The sequence below is a fragment of the Pan paniscus genome, chromosome 1, assembly GCF_029289425.2.
Source record: "Pan paniscus chromosome 1, NHGRI_mPanPan1-v2.0_pri, whole genome shotgun sequence".
NCBI classification, from domain to species: Eukaryota; Metazoa; Chordata; class Mammalia; order Primates; family Hominidae; genus Pan; species Pan paniscus.
The window spans coordinates 2,165,685-2,180,657 of NC_073249.2; the positions used below are offsets into that span (position 1 = coordinate 2,165,685).

At 36.5% G+C, this 14,973-nt stretch overlaps 1 protein-coding gene across 2 annotated transcripts in view; it reads left to right on the forward strand.

Moving 5' to 3' along the window:
- AHCTF1 (AT-hook containing transcription factor 1) overlaps positions 1-14,973 on the forward strand; it is a 97,810-nt gene that overhangs the window by 41,594 nt on the left and 41,243 nt on the right. For both annotated transcript variants that reach the window (XM_034950220.3, XM_024927978.4), the window contains exons 14-21: positions 1,063-1,152; positions 3,887-4,027; positions 4,750-4,854; positions 5,749-5,842; positions 7,301-7,424; positions 7,585-7,641; positions 8,461-8,607; positions 10,140-10,327. In XM_034950220.3, the coding sequence (XP_034806111.1) occupies positions 1,063-1,152; positions 3,887-4,027; positions 4,750-4,854; positions 5,749-5,842; positions 7,301-7,424; positions 7,585-7,641; positions 8,461-8,607; positions 10,140-10,327 (946 nt within the window). The remainder of the gene's footprint in view (positions 1-1,062; positions 1,153-3,886; positions 4,028-4,749; positions 4,855-5,748; positions 5,843-7,300; positions 7,425-7,584; positions 7,642-8,460; positions 8,608-10,139; positions 10,328-14,973) is intronic.

Sequence of the window (14,973 nt, forward strand, 5' to 3'; positions counted from 1 at the left end):
TTTGGTATTTTTAAAGTTATCAACTTGCTATTTGTTGTATTTTTTTCTTAGTTATTTTAATTTTGATATAATTGAAGATCCACATGCAGTTGTTAAGATGCAATAGAGAGATCCCGCCCCCTTTAGCACGTTTGCCCACAGTACTATGATCTGACAAACCTTTAGTACAGTCAGCACCACCAGGATCCCTCATGCTGCCGTTACAGCCATACCTACCTTCTTTCTGCCCCATCCTTAACCCCTGGCAAGAATTTTGTCATTTTAAACATGTTCATAAATGGAATTATGCAGTATGTAACCTTTTTGGATTACCTTTTTTACTCAGCAAAATTCTCTAGGAAGTCATCCAAATTGTTGTGTGTATCACTGTTACTCTTCACACACATACACACACACACCCCAAACACATATTATCGTCTGTTCAGAACCATTTGAGAATAGTTTTTTTTCTGAACCATTTGATGATAAGCCATCATGCTTTTGTAGCCCATAAATATTTCAGTATTGCTGCTTCTAAGAATAAGGACATTCACTTACAAAACCACTTTGTGATCATAAAAAATCAAGAAAATTAAGACTTTTATCTAACCTAGAGACCTTATTGAAATCCCAGTAATGTCCTTTATTTCAATTTAGAGGGTAGAGAGAGCTCAGAATCATGCTTTGTATTTAGTTTTTTGGAAAAGAGATCTAGAATAGTTTGTATGTAATTGTTTTTATAATTTCCCTTAATCTTGTACATTTTGTCACTTTGTCTTTCAAAAAATTGACCTTTTTTTTTAAAGGAATTAGGCCTTATTTTATAGACTGCATTTTAGTTTGTGCTTGCCGTCGCTCCTCATGATTGAATGACAGTTTTTGCATTTTTGGCAGCAGCACTACCTGAAATGACGTGCTCCGTGGTGTGGTGCGCTGAGAAGGTCCGTTTTCCCAAGTTGCCTCCCTAAAGTGTTGATGTTCACTCGGTTAGGGTGCTGTCTGCCATGCTTCTCCACCAACAATTTAGAACTCTGTTTGTAATTAATAATCTTTATTTTTTTCCCTTTTGTATTTACAAATAAGAACAACCAAATTCTGCCACTAATTTGCGCTTTGTTCTGGAATGGACGTGGAATAAAGTGGTTCTCACAAAAGAGGAATTTGACAGACTATGTAAGTATTAGAGGTCTAGATGTAGGACAGAATTTAATATTAAAATACTAACCTTGGTTTATGTCTTAAGTACATAATTTTTAATCATTTTGAAGTTGTAAACTCTTTTCTTTTTTTGAGACGGAGTCTTGCTCTGTCGCCAGGCTGTAGTGCAATGGCGCGATCTCGGCTCACTGCAGGCTCCGCCTCCCGGGTTCAAACGCCATTCTCCTGCCTGGCACTACGCTCGGCTAATTTTTTTGTATTTTTTAGTAGAGACGGGGTTTCACCGTGTTAGCCAGGATGGTCTCGATCTCCTGACCTTGTGATCCGCCCGCCTCTGCCTCCTAGAGTGCTGGGATTACAGGCGTGAGCCACCGCGCCTGGCCTGAAGTTTTAAACTCTTAAAATTTGAAGATGTCCCAAAAGAAAATTATTTCTTTTTACATTAAAGTGATAAAAGTAATTTTTTTTTTTTTTGAGACATGGTCTCACTTTTTGCCCAGGCAGGAGTACAGTGGTGAGTTCATGGCTCAGTGCAGCCTTGACTTTTTGAGCCCAAGTCATCCTCCTGCCTCAGCCTCCTGAGTAGCTTGGACCACAGGCACATGCTGCCTCACCCAGCTAATTGTTGTATTTTTTGTAGAGACATGGTCTCACTATATTGCCTAGGCTGGTCCTGAACTCCTGGCCTCAAGCGATCCTCCTGCCTGGGCCTTCCAAAGTGTTGGTATTACAAGGCGTGAGCCACTACATCCAGCCAAAAGTAATTTTTGACCAAGATTTTGCAGCAGGTCATTAAACTGGCAACATGCTGATATGCCTACAATAGCAGGTTTTAGGATTATAACTTGTCTTTTGGTCTTAGGAGTTTAATTTACTAAATATACTGATGATGGAGTAAGCGGAATGTGCTAGGTAACCCTCAGAAGTTTCTGTACTTAACTCACTTTCTATTTAACATATTGATAGAAATGATGAAGTTGAATGGCAGGGTAAAAATGCATCACTGCTGTCCTCCATGGATAGATGTCGTTATTATTGTGGCAAATCATTTTCCTTCTTGACAGTTTTATTAATCTGTTGTTCATTTCGATTGAGTCTTGAGGTATGTCATGAATATTAAAAACTATCATGTCCAGTTAGTGCAAAAATAAGGCTAAAAGTACTAGTAGTTAGAGATACAGTTGCACTGTAAGTGAAAGTAAAATTTATTTAGAGGTAAATGTTTTAGTCATTTCTCTTGTGTCATGATGAGTAAACAAATGGACTTTTGAAATGATTTGACTATAGATAGCTTTTCACAATGTAAGTTATTCTTAGTAGAGGATTTTTAAACCAGTCAAGTTCGTTAGGAAGACATGGCGCTTTCTAGTGTTTTTAGACTATACTTATGAAACTGTCGTCATGAAATAATTTAAGTGTTTCAGTAATCAGTGTGATTGAAGTCTGTAAGAACACTATCAGGTGTTTAGGATCAGAGTAAAAATGTCCTCATTTTTTTAAGAGGAAAATGTTTGTTAGAGCTCATGTTTTGTAAAAAAATTAAACTCAATTCATAAATTGTATGACTGTTGTTATTCTTTGAGAATAATGTAGTGTTGGGGGTTTAACTCGGTAGTTCAGCTGTTGCTGCTTTGACCTTTGTTACTGGTAGGTTGGGTTTTTTAAAAAATAAAAATAAAAACCTCTAAGAATAATTTAACATACAAAGCATAGTAAGTGTTTTAAAAGTATTAGAGATTAGGTGTGGTGGCTCAGGCTTGTAATCCCAGTACTTTAGGAGGCTGAGATGAGAGGATTGCTTGAGGCCAGGAGTTCTAGACCAGCCTGAGCAATATAGCAAGACCCCCGTCTCTGCAAAACCAAAAAAAAAATCTTTTTTTTAATTAGCTGGGCAGGGTGGCACATGCCTATAGTCCCAGCTCCTTGGGAGGCTGAGCTAGGAGGAACACTTGAGCCCAGGAGTTTGAGAGTGCAGTGAGCTGTGATCGTACCATTGCACTCCAGCCTAGGTGACAGAGTGAGACCCTATCTCAAAAAAAGTATTAGAAGTAAAGCAAATTAGGTCGGGCACAGTGGCTCATGCCTGTAATCCCAGGACTTTGGGAGGCCGAGGCGGGCGGATCACCTGAGGTCAGGAGTTCGAGGCCAGCCTGGCCAACATGGTGAAACCTCATCTTTACTAAAAATACAAAAATTAGCTGGGTGTTGTGGCACATGCCTGTAATCCCAGCTACTCAGGAGCCTGAGGCAGGAGAATCCCTTGAACCTGGGAGGTAGAGGTTGCAGTGAGCGGAGATTGAGATTGCACCACTGCACTCCAGCCTGGGCGACAGAGCAAGATGCTGTCTCCAAAAAAAAAAAAAAAAAAAAAAGTAAATTAGAATTTGATTTAAAGAAGGATTTTAGAATGAAGACAGTTGTTTTCTAGACCAGTGACACATTAAATATTGATGTAACTAAATGTGTCATTAAAGTAAATCCCTGTCTTTTGATGTGTGCTGGTTATGAGGACAAGCTCTAGATATAGATGATTTGAGTTCATATTCTCACTCTTGGCTTTTGCTAGTTTTATATTGAAAGCACTTTTTAGGTTCCTTGGAGGTTTTGCCATTTCTAGCTTGTCTTTATAAATCTCATAATGAATAGAATAATTCTTTTCAGTGATAGGAGTTTGAGAAATTTTGCATTGCGATTCTAATTTATTTAGATTTACTGTATGGAAACTTATCTTTTCTTTTATTCTTGAAAGGTGTGCCATTATTTGATGGTTCGTGTCATTTCATGGATCCACAAACTATACAGTCTATCCAGCAGTGCTATTTGCTTCTTAGCAATCTTAATATAGTCTTGAGCTGTTTTGCATCAGAAGCCCGAGAGATCACTGAGAGAGGTACGCTCTTTGTTTTATCAAATGAGTGTTTTATTAAATTTTACTTCTTGACTAAGAGAAACGAATAACATTTCCCATGTCTTAGATGGATCACTATGTAAAGAGGACTTTATTTCTCCAGTGCTAGGGTTTTTGTTTGTTTCTTTGTTTTAATGAAAAGCTACAGAATGTTGTTAGACATGCCATAAGCCCATGCTTAAATAAGCTTGGGAAATTCTGAAGTTAATGATTATTAAGATTAATGTATTTGCAGTAAAGTTTCAAATTAAGTTATATGTATTTTTTTATTCAAAGAACTCATTATAATTTTTTTCTGTTTTGCAATTTCAAAACAAAAACAAGCCAATTTCATTTAAATGCCTGTTTTGAACAATCTTTATTAGTGATACTATTCTAGTTTGTATTAATGAGTAAATTTGAGTTCTGGAATTAGCTAAATGAAAGTGTAGCTGAGGTGAAAGTGTATTTACCTAAAATGTCTATTTTAGGGAGTGACTGACTTATTTTAGCATTTTGGAGATTTGCTTGACATCATTTTGGACCAAAGTAAACTAGATACAAAGATGAATTAGTTCAAGAGAGATACATATATCTTGAACAAATATGTATATGTAAAATATATATTTACAAATTATGTAAATTACCAAGTGATTAATTTTGAAAACTGTGGAGCATCTTGATTTTTTTGTAAGTAAACAACTGATGTTAACTCTTCTTTACAGGACTGATAGACTTAAGCAATAAGTTTGTGGTTTCCCACCTCATCTGTCAGTATGCACAAGTGGTTCTTTGGTTCTCTCATTCTGGGCTTTTACCAGAAGGCATAGGTAAAATATTTACTTAATCTATAAGTATTAATTAAAACATTCTGAATCTTTATAATTTTGTTATTGTATTCTAATGCTTTGGGTTTCTTTTCTTCCACCTCACTTATTTTTCTCCTTAATTTAATTTATGCTTAACCTTCTTTTCTTACATTTTTCCTTACTTTGTATCTTCATCCTATGCCTGACACACAGTGCTCATACATGTTTATTGGATTGAATAACATTTAGAAGGAAAGCAAATTTGAGAAAACATAGCTCCTGAAAATGAGTTCAGCAATATTACTAGCTATTATTTAGATTCATAGAACTATAGTTTCTATAACTCAGTTTTCCTGTTTCCTGGTAATAGTCCTTTTAATATGGTTACTGACTAATATTTCTTCAATTAAATACCCCCTTTTATCTAGTGATTTATGCCAGTACCAACAATTAGAGAATTTTTGGTATTTGACTTGTGCTATATTTGTTTAGAATATAACTTGCAAAGCCTTCAGCTTCTTGCATTTCCAGGAAGCCATTAGATTTTATTTAGAAGTGCCTCTGCCACTGTACATAATTGTTGATCTTATTTTTTCATAATTCTCTTAGATTTTGATTTGTAGTGAACATTTCTTGCTTTCAAATTATTATTTGTGCCTAAGGAGTAAAGTTATTTAGAACAGTTTCCAAGATTTTAAGCCCCCATCCATGTAGTTAGACTTTCATGACAGATCATTTTCTCACTTGTGCCTCTAAATAAAAAGATGTGTAGTAATCTTTTATTACCTAAATATACCCACCCTGTGGGTTAACCAGGGGTTGCTGTAAATATTAAATTACAGTACAATATTAATATGTATTGTTGAGATATTTTGGGATTATTACCAGCTTTTTTTCCAACTCTTAAAAATCTAGATGATTCTGTGCAGTTGTCAAGGTTATGCTACAACTACCCTGTAATTCAGAACTACTACACCAGTCGTCGACAGAAGTTTGAGCGTTTATCAAGGTATAGTAAAACAATTTTAGAAATTACATCTGTAAGAAGTCAAAGTTTCTCAGAATAGTGTTCATCGTTTTACAAAGTGATTAAATGGGTAGAATTCTCAGTTAAGTATCAGAATTTGCTATTACCATTACTATTTTATTTCTCTCTTTTTTAAAAAAGAATACACGAATAACCTACTTAGTTCCTTTGAAATAAAGAAGTAAAGGTAATAGACAAAGAAAGAGTGGTGTTGAGAGTCTTGACCACACTTCTGGAAATAGTCGTCTTCCTCGAGTTTGCAGTGACAAAATTACAAAGCATATAACATTTAGAGCAATGCCACAAACGTTGATTCCAGGTTTCTTACACCTGAATCACCTGGGAATCAGTACTTTAAAATCTGTGCCGGCTGTAATTCTGATGCATGGCAATTGTGGGAACCAGTGCTTTAGAATGACCAATTTAGGAGAGTGAACATTAGCTTGGGAGATTGACTAGGCATATTTTAAAATTCTAGATCTGTTATTTCCTAAGTGTATATCCTTGGCAGCTTTGTTATGCTTTCTAATCCTGTTTGTTATGTAAGTTATAAAGTCAGTATAAAGCTAAATAAAACAGTATGTGCAGGACATCTAGTGCAGTGCCTGGCTCATTGGACAACCACAAAGAGTAGTAAGTGCTGCTGCTATTCACAATTAGAAAAGGAAATCAGGGGAAAAAAGAAGAGAAAAGAAAAGGAAATAGGGACCATACCTGCACGTTGCATCATAGGCGCTCAGCAATAGATATTCGAGTGAAGGAATCACTGAGGATAAAAGACTAACCCAAGTGATGAAACAGAAACTTTAACTCTCTGTCTTTGAACTTCATTATTTTCACTACGCTGGGCTTTATGGTAGTTTGCTTAATATGGTGAAAAATAGAATGGTCACTGGCTGGATGGACCACATGGGGACCTCACCTTGACTGACTGGCTTGTTGATGACTGAACTTGAGGCAAATTAAGGGCTTACCCGACTAACTCTCCTTGATGTCTGTAGTTCTCATCATGCTAACTAGGGTCAAATTCCCAATTCTCTCCTCTCTCTCTGTTTTTAGAGACAGGGTCTCTGTTGCCCAGGCTGCAGTGCGGTGGCATGTGTATAGCTCACTTTAAACTCCTGGGCTCCAACGATCCTCCTTCCTTATCCTCCTGAGTGGCTAGGACTACAGGTGCACACCACCATGCCCAGCTAGTTTTTATATTTTCTTTAGAACTGGGGTCTTGCTGTATTGCCCAGGCTGGTCTCGAACTCCTGACCTTGAGTTGATCCTCCTGCCTTGGCCTCCCAAATCACTGGGATTACAGACATAAGCCACCATGCCCAGCCTCTTCTCTCTTTGATAGTTGGGATTGTTACTTTTAATATTTTGATGCTGGTTGCTTTGATATTAATTAACAGTGATATTAAATAAGTCTTAATTTTTCCCTGATTGCAGAGGGAAGTGGAATCCCGATTGCTTGATGATTGATGGACTGGTTTCTCAGTTAGGAGAGCGAATTGAGAAGTTGTGGAAACGAGATGAAGGAGGCACAGGAAAATATCCTCCTGCTAGTCTGCATGTAGGTTTGCAGTAATGTGCTATCATTTAGAGTCTACAAAGCTGGGGAGGGAGGAGACATGCTTAGCTGTGTGTCTGGCACAAACTTGGGAAAACAAGAAGCATGAATGAATGAATGACTGTATAAGATCCACTGAAGGTTTTATCCCTTTGTTTTGTAGGCAGTACTTGATATGTACCTATTAGACGGCGTTACTGAAGCAGCCAAACACTCTATTGTATCCTTTTAAGTTTTATCCAGTGTTTCATGTATTATTAAAATTATAAAATTTCAAGAGTAGTGGAAACCTGACATATCTAATTGCAAGGTTGAATTTTGGTTTTGTTTTCTTAAGAAGAGGTGTTAACCCAGGATCTGTTGTTTGGGCTCAGATGGCCTGTGATCAACCTAAAACTATATGAAAAATTTTGTTTTATATTTGTTTTTCTAGGTATAGGGTACTTGGCTTTTATCAGGCACTTAAATGTGTCCAAGACAGTCAAAAAGTTAACAACAGTTGCTCTAAAATACTACCACCAAGTGGTCACTATCAATGGCATTAACCTCTGTGCTGGAAATGAATACATTATAAGTTAGCGTGATACTACCTTAGGCATTATTTGAGTCCTATAGTCTTTGTGATAATATTTTTGTGCTAATGTTAGTTACTTAGTCTAAAAATGTATAATTCCATTTATAATTTATAAGCTAGATGATGTTTGATTAAGCTGCCATCTTTTGCTAGATCTTTAGAAATTTGCGTATATCTTTGTTTCTTGTATTTACTGAGCTACTGACTTCATAAAAATACGCTTTATCTCCTTTGTGGTGCTGATAATAAAATACTGAGAATGAATGAAGTTGGTGCGGGACTGGTTGTACCCACATTTACTAAAACTATCTTCTCATTGCTGACTCTCCATGATGGCTTTCTAAACACTAAAAACAGGCATTTCAAGTCTCTTTTAATGCTACATTTTGTTGCTACCTATTGTAAATATATACGTAGGAGGTTTTTGTTGTTGTATTTTATTGTCCTTAATCTGCTCTTTAAAAGACCATTTATTTGCTACTTGATATTATGTATTCCTTTCCCAACAAAACAGACACTCCCATTGAATCTTTCCCAACTGTATTTGCCATTTCTTGGGGCCAAGTTAAACTTATTCAGGGGTTTTGGTTGATAGATCATAATGACTATGAGGTAAGTCTATTCACTTACAGCGTAAACTTTCATGAATTACTAGAATTTTAGAAAATACACATAATTTAAATTTGGTATTAAAAGATATGATACAGTCTACTTCTAAAAATAGTTGAGGAAGGACCCAGTTTAATCAGTACCTTTACCAAGCACTATTTTAGAAGGCAAGAATATAAAGATAATTCAGAACCCCAGGTTTCTTAGTGTTTAAAGAAGGAAACTAATAAGTAAGTAATTACGATAGTTCAGATACAGTGATCGTTATATTAGAGAGATGTTTGGGGTGTTGGGGGAACCATGAAAGGCAAGATTTGGCCTTGATATATGAAATTGGTGATGGGAAGATCTTATAAACTAGTGTGATAGGGTCTTAGAGGTATCAGGTTTTTTATAAAGCTTTTATTCTTTAAAATACAGTTATCACTCAGTATCTGTGTGGAATTGGTTCCAGGATCCAGAAACATACCAAAATTTACAGAGGCTCATGTCTCTTATATAAAATGGCATAGTATTTGCATATACCCTATGCACATCCTCTTGTATACCATCGGCCCTCTGTGTCCATGGATTCTACATCCGTGGCTTCAATCAGCTATAGATCAGAAATATTCAGGGGAAAAAATTGGGTCTGTACTGAACATGTACAGACATTTTTCTTGTCGTTATTCCCTAGACATTACACTATAACAATTATTTACATGGTATTTACATTTCATTGGGTATTTTAAGTCATCTCTAGATCTTGATCTTTAAATCATCTGTAGATTACTTATAATATCTAATATAATGTAAATGCTGTGTGAATAGTTTATTCTGTATTGTTTTTATTTGTATTGTGTTTTATCATTATACTGTTATTTTTTATTTTTATTTATTTATTTTGAGATGGAGTCTCGCTCTGTCACCCAGGCTGGAGTGCAGTGGCACGATCTTGTCTCACTGCAGCCTGTGCCTCCTGGGTTCAAGCAATTCTCCTGCCTCAACCTCCCAAGTAGCTGGGACTATAGGTACGCACCACCCTACCTGGCTAATTTTTACATTTTTAGTAGAGACGAGGTTTCACCATGTTGACCATGCTGGTCTTGAACTCCTGACCTCAACTGATCTGCCCACCTCAGCCTCCCAAAGTGCTGGGATTATAGGCATGAGCCACTGCACTTTTTTTGTTTAAACTTACTTTTGTTTGTTTTAGAGACTTGAGTTTTGCCATGTTGCCCAGGCTGGTTTTGAACTCCTGAGCTCAAGCAGTCCGCTTGTCTTGGCCTCCCAAAGTGCGGAGATTACAGGCGTGAGCCACCGTGCCCAGCCTTATTTTTTCAAATGTTTTCTATCTGCACTTAGTTCAGTCTGCAGATATGGATCCTGTAGATACTGAGAGCCAACTCTATATAGCACAGATTGAAGTAGATTTTTTCAGCTTATATTTAAACGAGTCTTATCTGGATTTTTGTGGTTTTTAGTGTTAGGTTTACCTACTTTGTCTAAATGTATAGGATTATATTTATATTTAACATTTTTCATGTTATTTCCAGAGTGGTTTGGATCTTTTGTTTCATCCAGCTACTGCAAAACCTTTGTCATGGCAACATTCAAAGATTATTCAGGCATTCATGAGTCAGGGCGAGCACAGACAAGCCCTCAGATATATTCAGACAATGAAGCCAACAGTGTCCAGTGGTAGCGATGTTATCCTTCACCTCACTGTTTTGCTTTTTAATAGGTAAGTACATCTTTTGAAACTATAAAGTCTTTATCGCATCTGTTAATAAAATGGAATTGATGAGATAGACAATGGCAATATACAATTGGCTGTTAAGTCAGTAAAGTCAGTCCTTTGTATTAGTGGGTTCTGCATCAAATTCAGATTGAAAATACAGTGTTCATGGGATGTAAAACCTGCATATATGGAAGGTCAGCTTTTCATATACATGGGCTCTGCAGGACCAACTTTGAAATTTGAGTATGTGTGGATTTTGGTATCCATGGGGATCCTGGAACCAGTCCCCCAAGGATACTGAGGGACAACTGTATAATATTTTACTTCTGTTGCATTAATATTCTTAATGTTTATTGGTCTTCCAGTGTTAAGAAAAACATACAACACCTTTTATCTAGAATAAGATAAGTACCTTGAATAAAAGGGAGGGGCGCCAAATTGAGATTTTTAGTTATATTTGTTGCCAGTTGACAACATTGACAGTTGTCCTGCCTGGACAGCTGAGGGTTTAGTATGCTGAAAAGGAGTCAGGAATAGAGAGGAAGAATGAAGTGATAGAGTTGACAAATTGAGAATTTGTATTCAGTAATGGTACTCTGATATTTTTGTTAATATTGGTTGTTTGAGTATTGGAATTCTTTGTATTTCAATTTTGTCATTGCATTTGCCCTATTGCATCCTCATAGAAAGAAAATCTTAAGGAAGTGTCTGGTTTCATGTCTTATTACTTCAACCAGATTTGAGCAAGTGATACCTTTGTTTCTTCCTTTTGCAGATTTTAATGTTCTCTAATCAGTGTATTTGTCATTTACATAATAATGATTATTACAGTCTCACCTACATAGTAACTGTGAGAAAGCTAAATGGCAAGATTGGAAGTACAGTGGTATGGTTATTGGGTTTTCTTACGAACTAAGCTGGAGAAATTGCTTGGAGCTGAAATTCCTTACTAGACTTACTTTATACCACTTTTACTGGTTTTATTCAACCCTGTTGATCATTTTTATATTTTTAGAAATTAGTTATTTTACCTCAGCTGTGTTATACATGAACCAATTACCACTTCTGTGTCAGCACTCTGAAAGTTACATTTTCTTGGTTCTCTTTGGTTGAATAGCATGTACTTCTAAGGATAAGAGGGTAAGATCTACAAATTTCAGGCAGAAGAAAAGAAGTTTAATAATAGATTGATTAGACACAGAACCTTAACAGTAATGAATTAGCAAGTGCTTGTTGAAATAATCTGGCTTAGCAAAAATGTTTAGATAGCTTAATCTAGAATCAATACTGAGATTTTTTATGAGATCAAAATTGTAGTTTCAATAAGATTTACTGTAAGAACAAAATAAAGAAGCTAAATGTGATAACTGTTGAATAAATGGGTTAAGAGTTCTAGTACTGGGTTGGAAACCAGCATATAAATTTTTTTTTCATTTGCATGTACCTCTCACTGTTTAGTGATGTTAAAGTGTTGCTACTTAATCACTAATGCTTACGTCAGAAAGGCAGGTGTTGGAACTTTGGAAGAAACATGTTTGGAAGGTTTTTTTCCTCCTTTTGATTCCAGGTGTCCTTCTTTAATTCATCCAGAGCATGTTTCTCTGATTTGCCAGGTTCTAATTTCCTTTACCTTTGCCATATAGTAAACAAACACTAATAAATAGTTTAATTTCTAAACCTTATTTCTCTTAAGTTGGAAAAAGTCTCAATTTTCCAGTCCCCAGAAAACTAGCACATTAAGGCTCCTATACATTAAATACAGAAATAAAAACAACCACTCAAAATGCTATTTGTGAGATAGCTTGTATTCAGATTTAAGAAATGTTTAAAAATAATTACTAGTCCTGTAAATAGAGAATGACTTCAGGGTTGCTAGAAAGTCAGAGAACACTGTTGAAAGTGCAGGTGATAGTTTTTATTGAAACATCTTAGGAGAAAGCTGCTTAAATTTTTGAACTGATAATTTTGCAAAAGGCAGCCATGTTTATTGCCCAGGAGATTATGTAACAGCATACTTTACACTTCATTTTTATCAGAAGGAAGCAAATAACAAGAAAACAAGCTGATTTACAGGGGCTTATTCAAGAAAACAAAGTTTCTGAGTATCTCCTGCGGTCATACATAATCACCTAATTTGTTCAAATACCTACATCTCTAGTCCCAGCAGTGTTTAATCAGTATATCCTTGAACCATGGATAGAGGTTACATTTGGGAAATTTGAACTAAAAGTCCGAGAAGTTAAGCTGCATAATAGTCCAACACCCAAATGATTTGATTACATAAAGATAGTTGAAATGGCTGAAAAAGTTTTAATATTTAAACCATCAAACACTAACACTCTCCCCGGACTTACCCTTCTGGCTGTACAGCCTCACTCCTGACCTCAGGAGGTTTTGCCCTGTTTTGAACTATTAATTTATGTTAGTGATATTGTTTATTAATTTGCACCCTTACAAATAATGTTATTGAAACAGCACTTATTGTAGCAAAGATGTTAAGAGCAAAATCTTTGGACTCAAATAGATTTGGATTTAAATCTAAACGATGCCACTTTGTGAAATAGGGTCAAAGGCAGTTCAGTTATCCTCTCTGAGCCTGAGTTTCCTCATTAAGAGCATCTTTGCATTTCTCTAAAACTTCATGCTGGTAGCTTCTCAATTTTATGAGCTATATATGCGGACATAGCATCACAACTGTGGCGTGGCTGTTTTACGTGCAAATTAACCATAATGCACCATACAGCAACAGACTTACAAATAAAGGCTTTAGATAATTCAGCTACTAACATTGATTATTCAGTCTTAGGATCATAAATGTACAAGAAAGCCAAAAAATCCTTTTGTATAGGCATAATTTTTCCTCTTTCTTTGTTATGTGGGTTTATTTTGCTGTCCTTTTAACTCAGGTTGGATAATTATTTCATTTTCAGCCTTTTTTCTTTGTAATACAGAAATGTAAATCGAATGTCCTACATAGCACCTTGGCAGCATCCCACAGTTTTCATTATGATTCTGTTCTAAGTCTTTTTAAATTTTCATTACGGTTATTTATTTTCCCTATCTATGATTTAGAAGTTTTAAAAATTGTGTTGTTGGTTTCTAAATTGTTTTGTAATCACATAATGTGATCCATGTGGTACCTGACCTTTAAAATTTGCTAAGACTTGCTCTGTTTAACAGTAATAATAGGCCAGGCGCGGTGGCTCACGCCTGTAATCCCAGCACTTTGGGAGGCTGAGGCGGGCGGATCACAAGGTCAGGAGATGGAGACCATCCTGGCTAACACGGTGAAACCCCATCTCTACTAAAAATACAAAAAATTAGCTGGGCGAGGTGGTGCACGCCTGTAGTCCCAGCTACTCGGGAGGCTGAGGCAGGAGAATGGTGTGAACCCAGGAGGCGGAGCTTGCAGTGAGCAGAGATCGTGCCATTGCACTCCAGCCCGGGCGACAGAGCGAGACTCCATCTCAAAAAAAAAACAAAAAAAAAGTAATAATAATAAAGGCCAGGCACGGTGGCTCATGCCTGTAATCCCAGCACTTTGGGAGGCCGAGGTAGGAGGATTACTTGAGCCCAGGACCAGGCCGGGCAACATAGGAGACCCTTCTTCTTTTTTTTTTTTTTTTTTTTTTTGTTTTGTTTTTGTTTTGTTTTTTTTTTTTTTGAGATGGAGCCTTGCTCTGTCACCCAGGCTGGGGTGCAGTGGTGCAATCTTGGCTCACTGCAACCTCTGCCTCCCAGGTTCAAGCGGTTCTCCTGCCTCAGCCTCCTGAGTAGCTGGGATTACAGGTGCCCGCCATCATGCCCACCTAATTTTTGTATTTTTAGTAGAGACAGGGTTTCACCCATGTTGGTCAGGCTGGTCTTGAACTCCTGACCTCAGGTGATCCGCCCGCCTCGGCCTCCCAAAGTGCTGGGATTACAGGTATGAACCTCCTTGCCCAGCTGACCCTGCTTCTATTTAAAAAAATTTTTTTTGTTAAGACTTGATTTACCCACTGATAAGTACTCAATGTATTCTCCATTTAATAGGTGAAATGTCAAATATATTTGTCCCCATGATCAAGTTTGTTCGTTGCATGGTTTTAATCTTTCTGTGTCCTGAATAATTTTTTTTCCTAGTCTGTTTTGTAAGTTACTAAGTATGCAGAGTTGCTGACGCTAATGGTGGATGTCTCAGTTCCTCACAATATTGCCAGCTTTTTGTATTTTGAATATTAGGTACATAAGAGTTTTAATTTGTTCTTTTTTAAAATGACTTTTAAAATTATTATATGGTAACCTTCTTTATTATGAATACTTGTTAATGTAGGCACACAAATAACCTTTTTTGTTTATATCCTGTATGTATATTTCCCCAGTCTTTTTACTTTACTCCAGTCACTAGAAATCAGTGGTTGGTTGTTTACCTCTCTTGAATGTCTTTTTGCATTGTGGTCTCCACCGTGCATTTCATAATGCATATTTATATTTGGTCTAGCATGTTTAGAGAGTTTGCCACAGGATAGGTTTTTAGTCTGTCTTTGCTGTATTGCCAAGAACCCCCATGCATTCCTTATTAAAATGACTTCTATGTCTTTTACTGCCAACATGCTAGCCTAGCCTTTCATAAATTAATTTTCTTACTGTTCTTCCTAGCATCATTATTG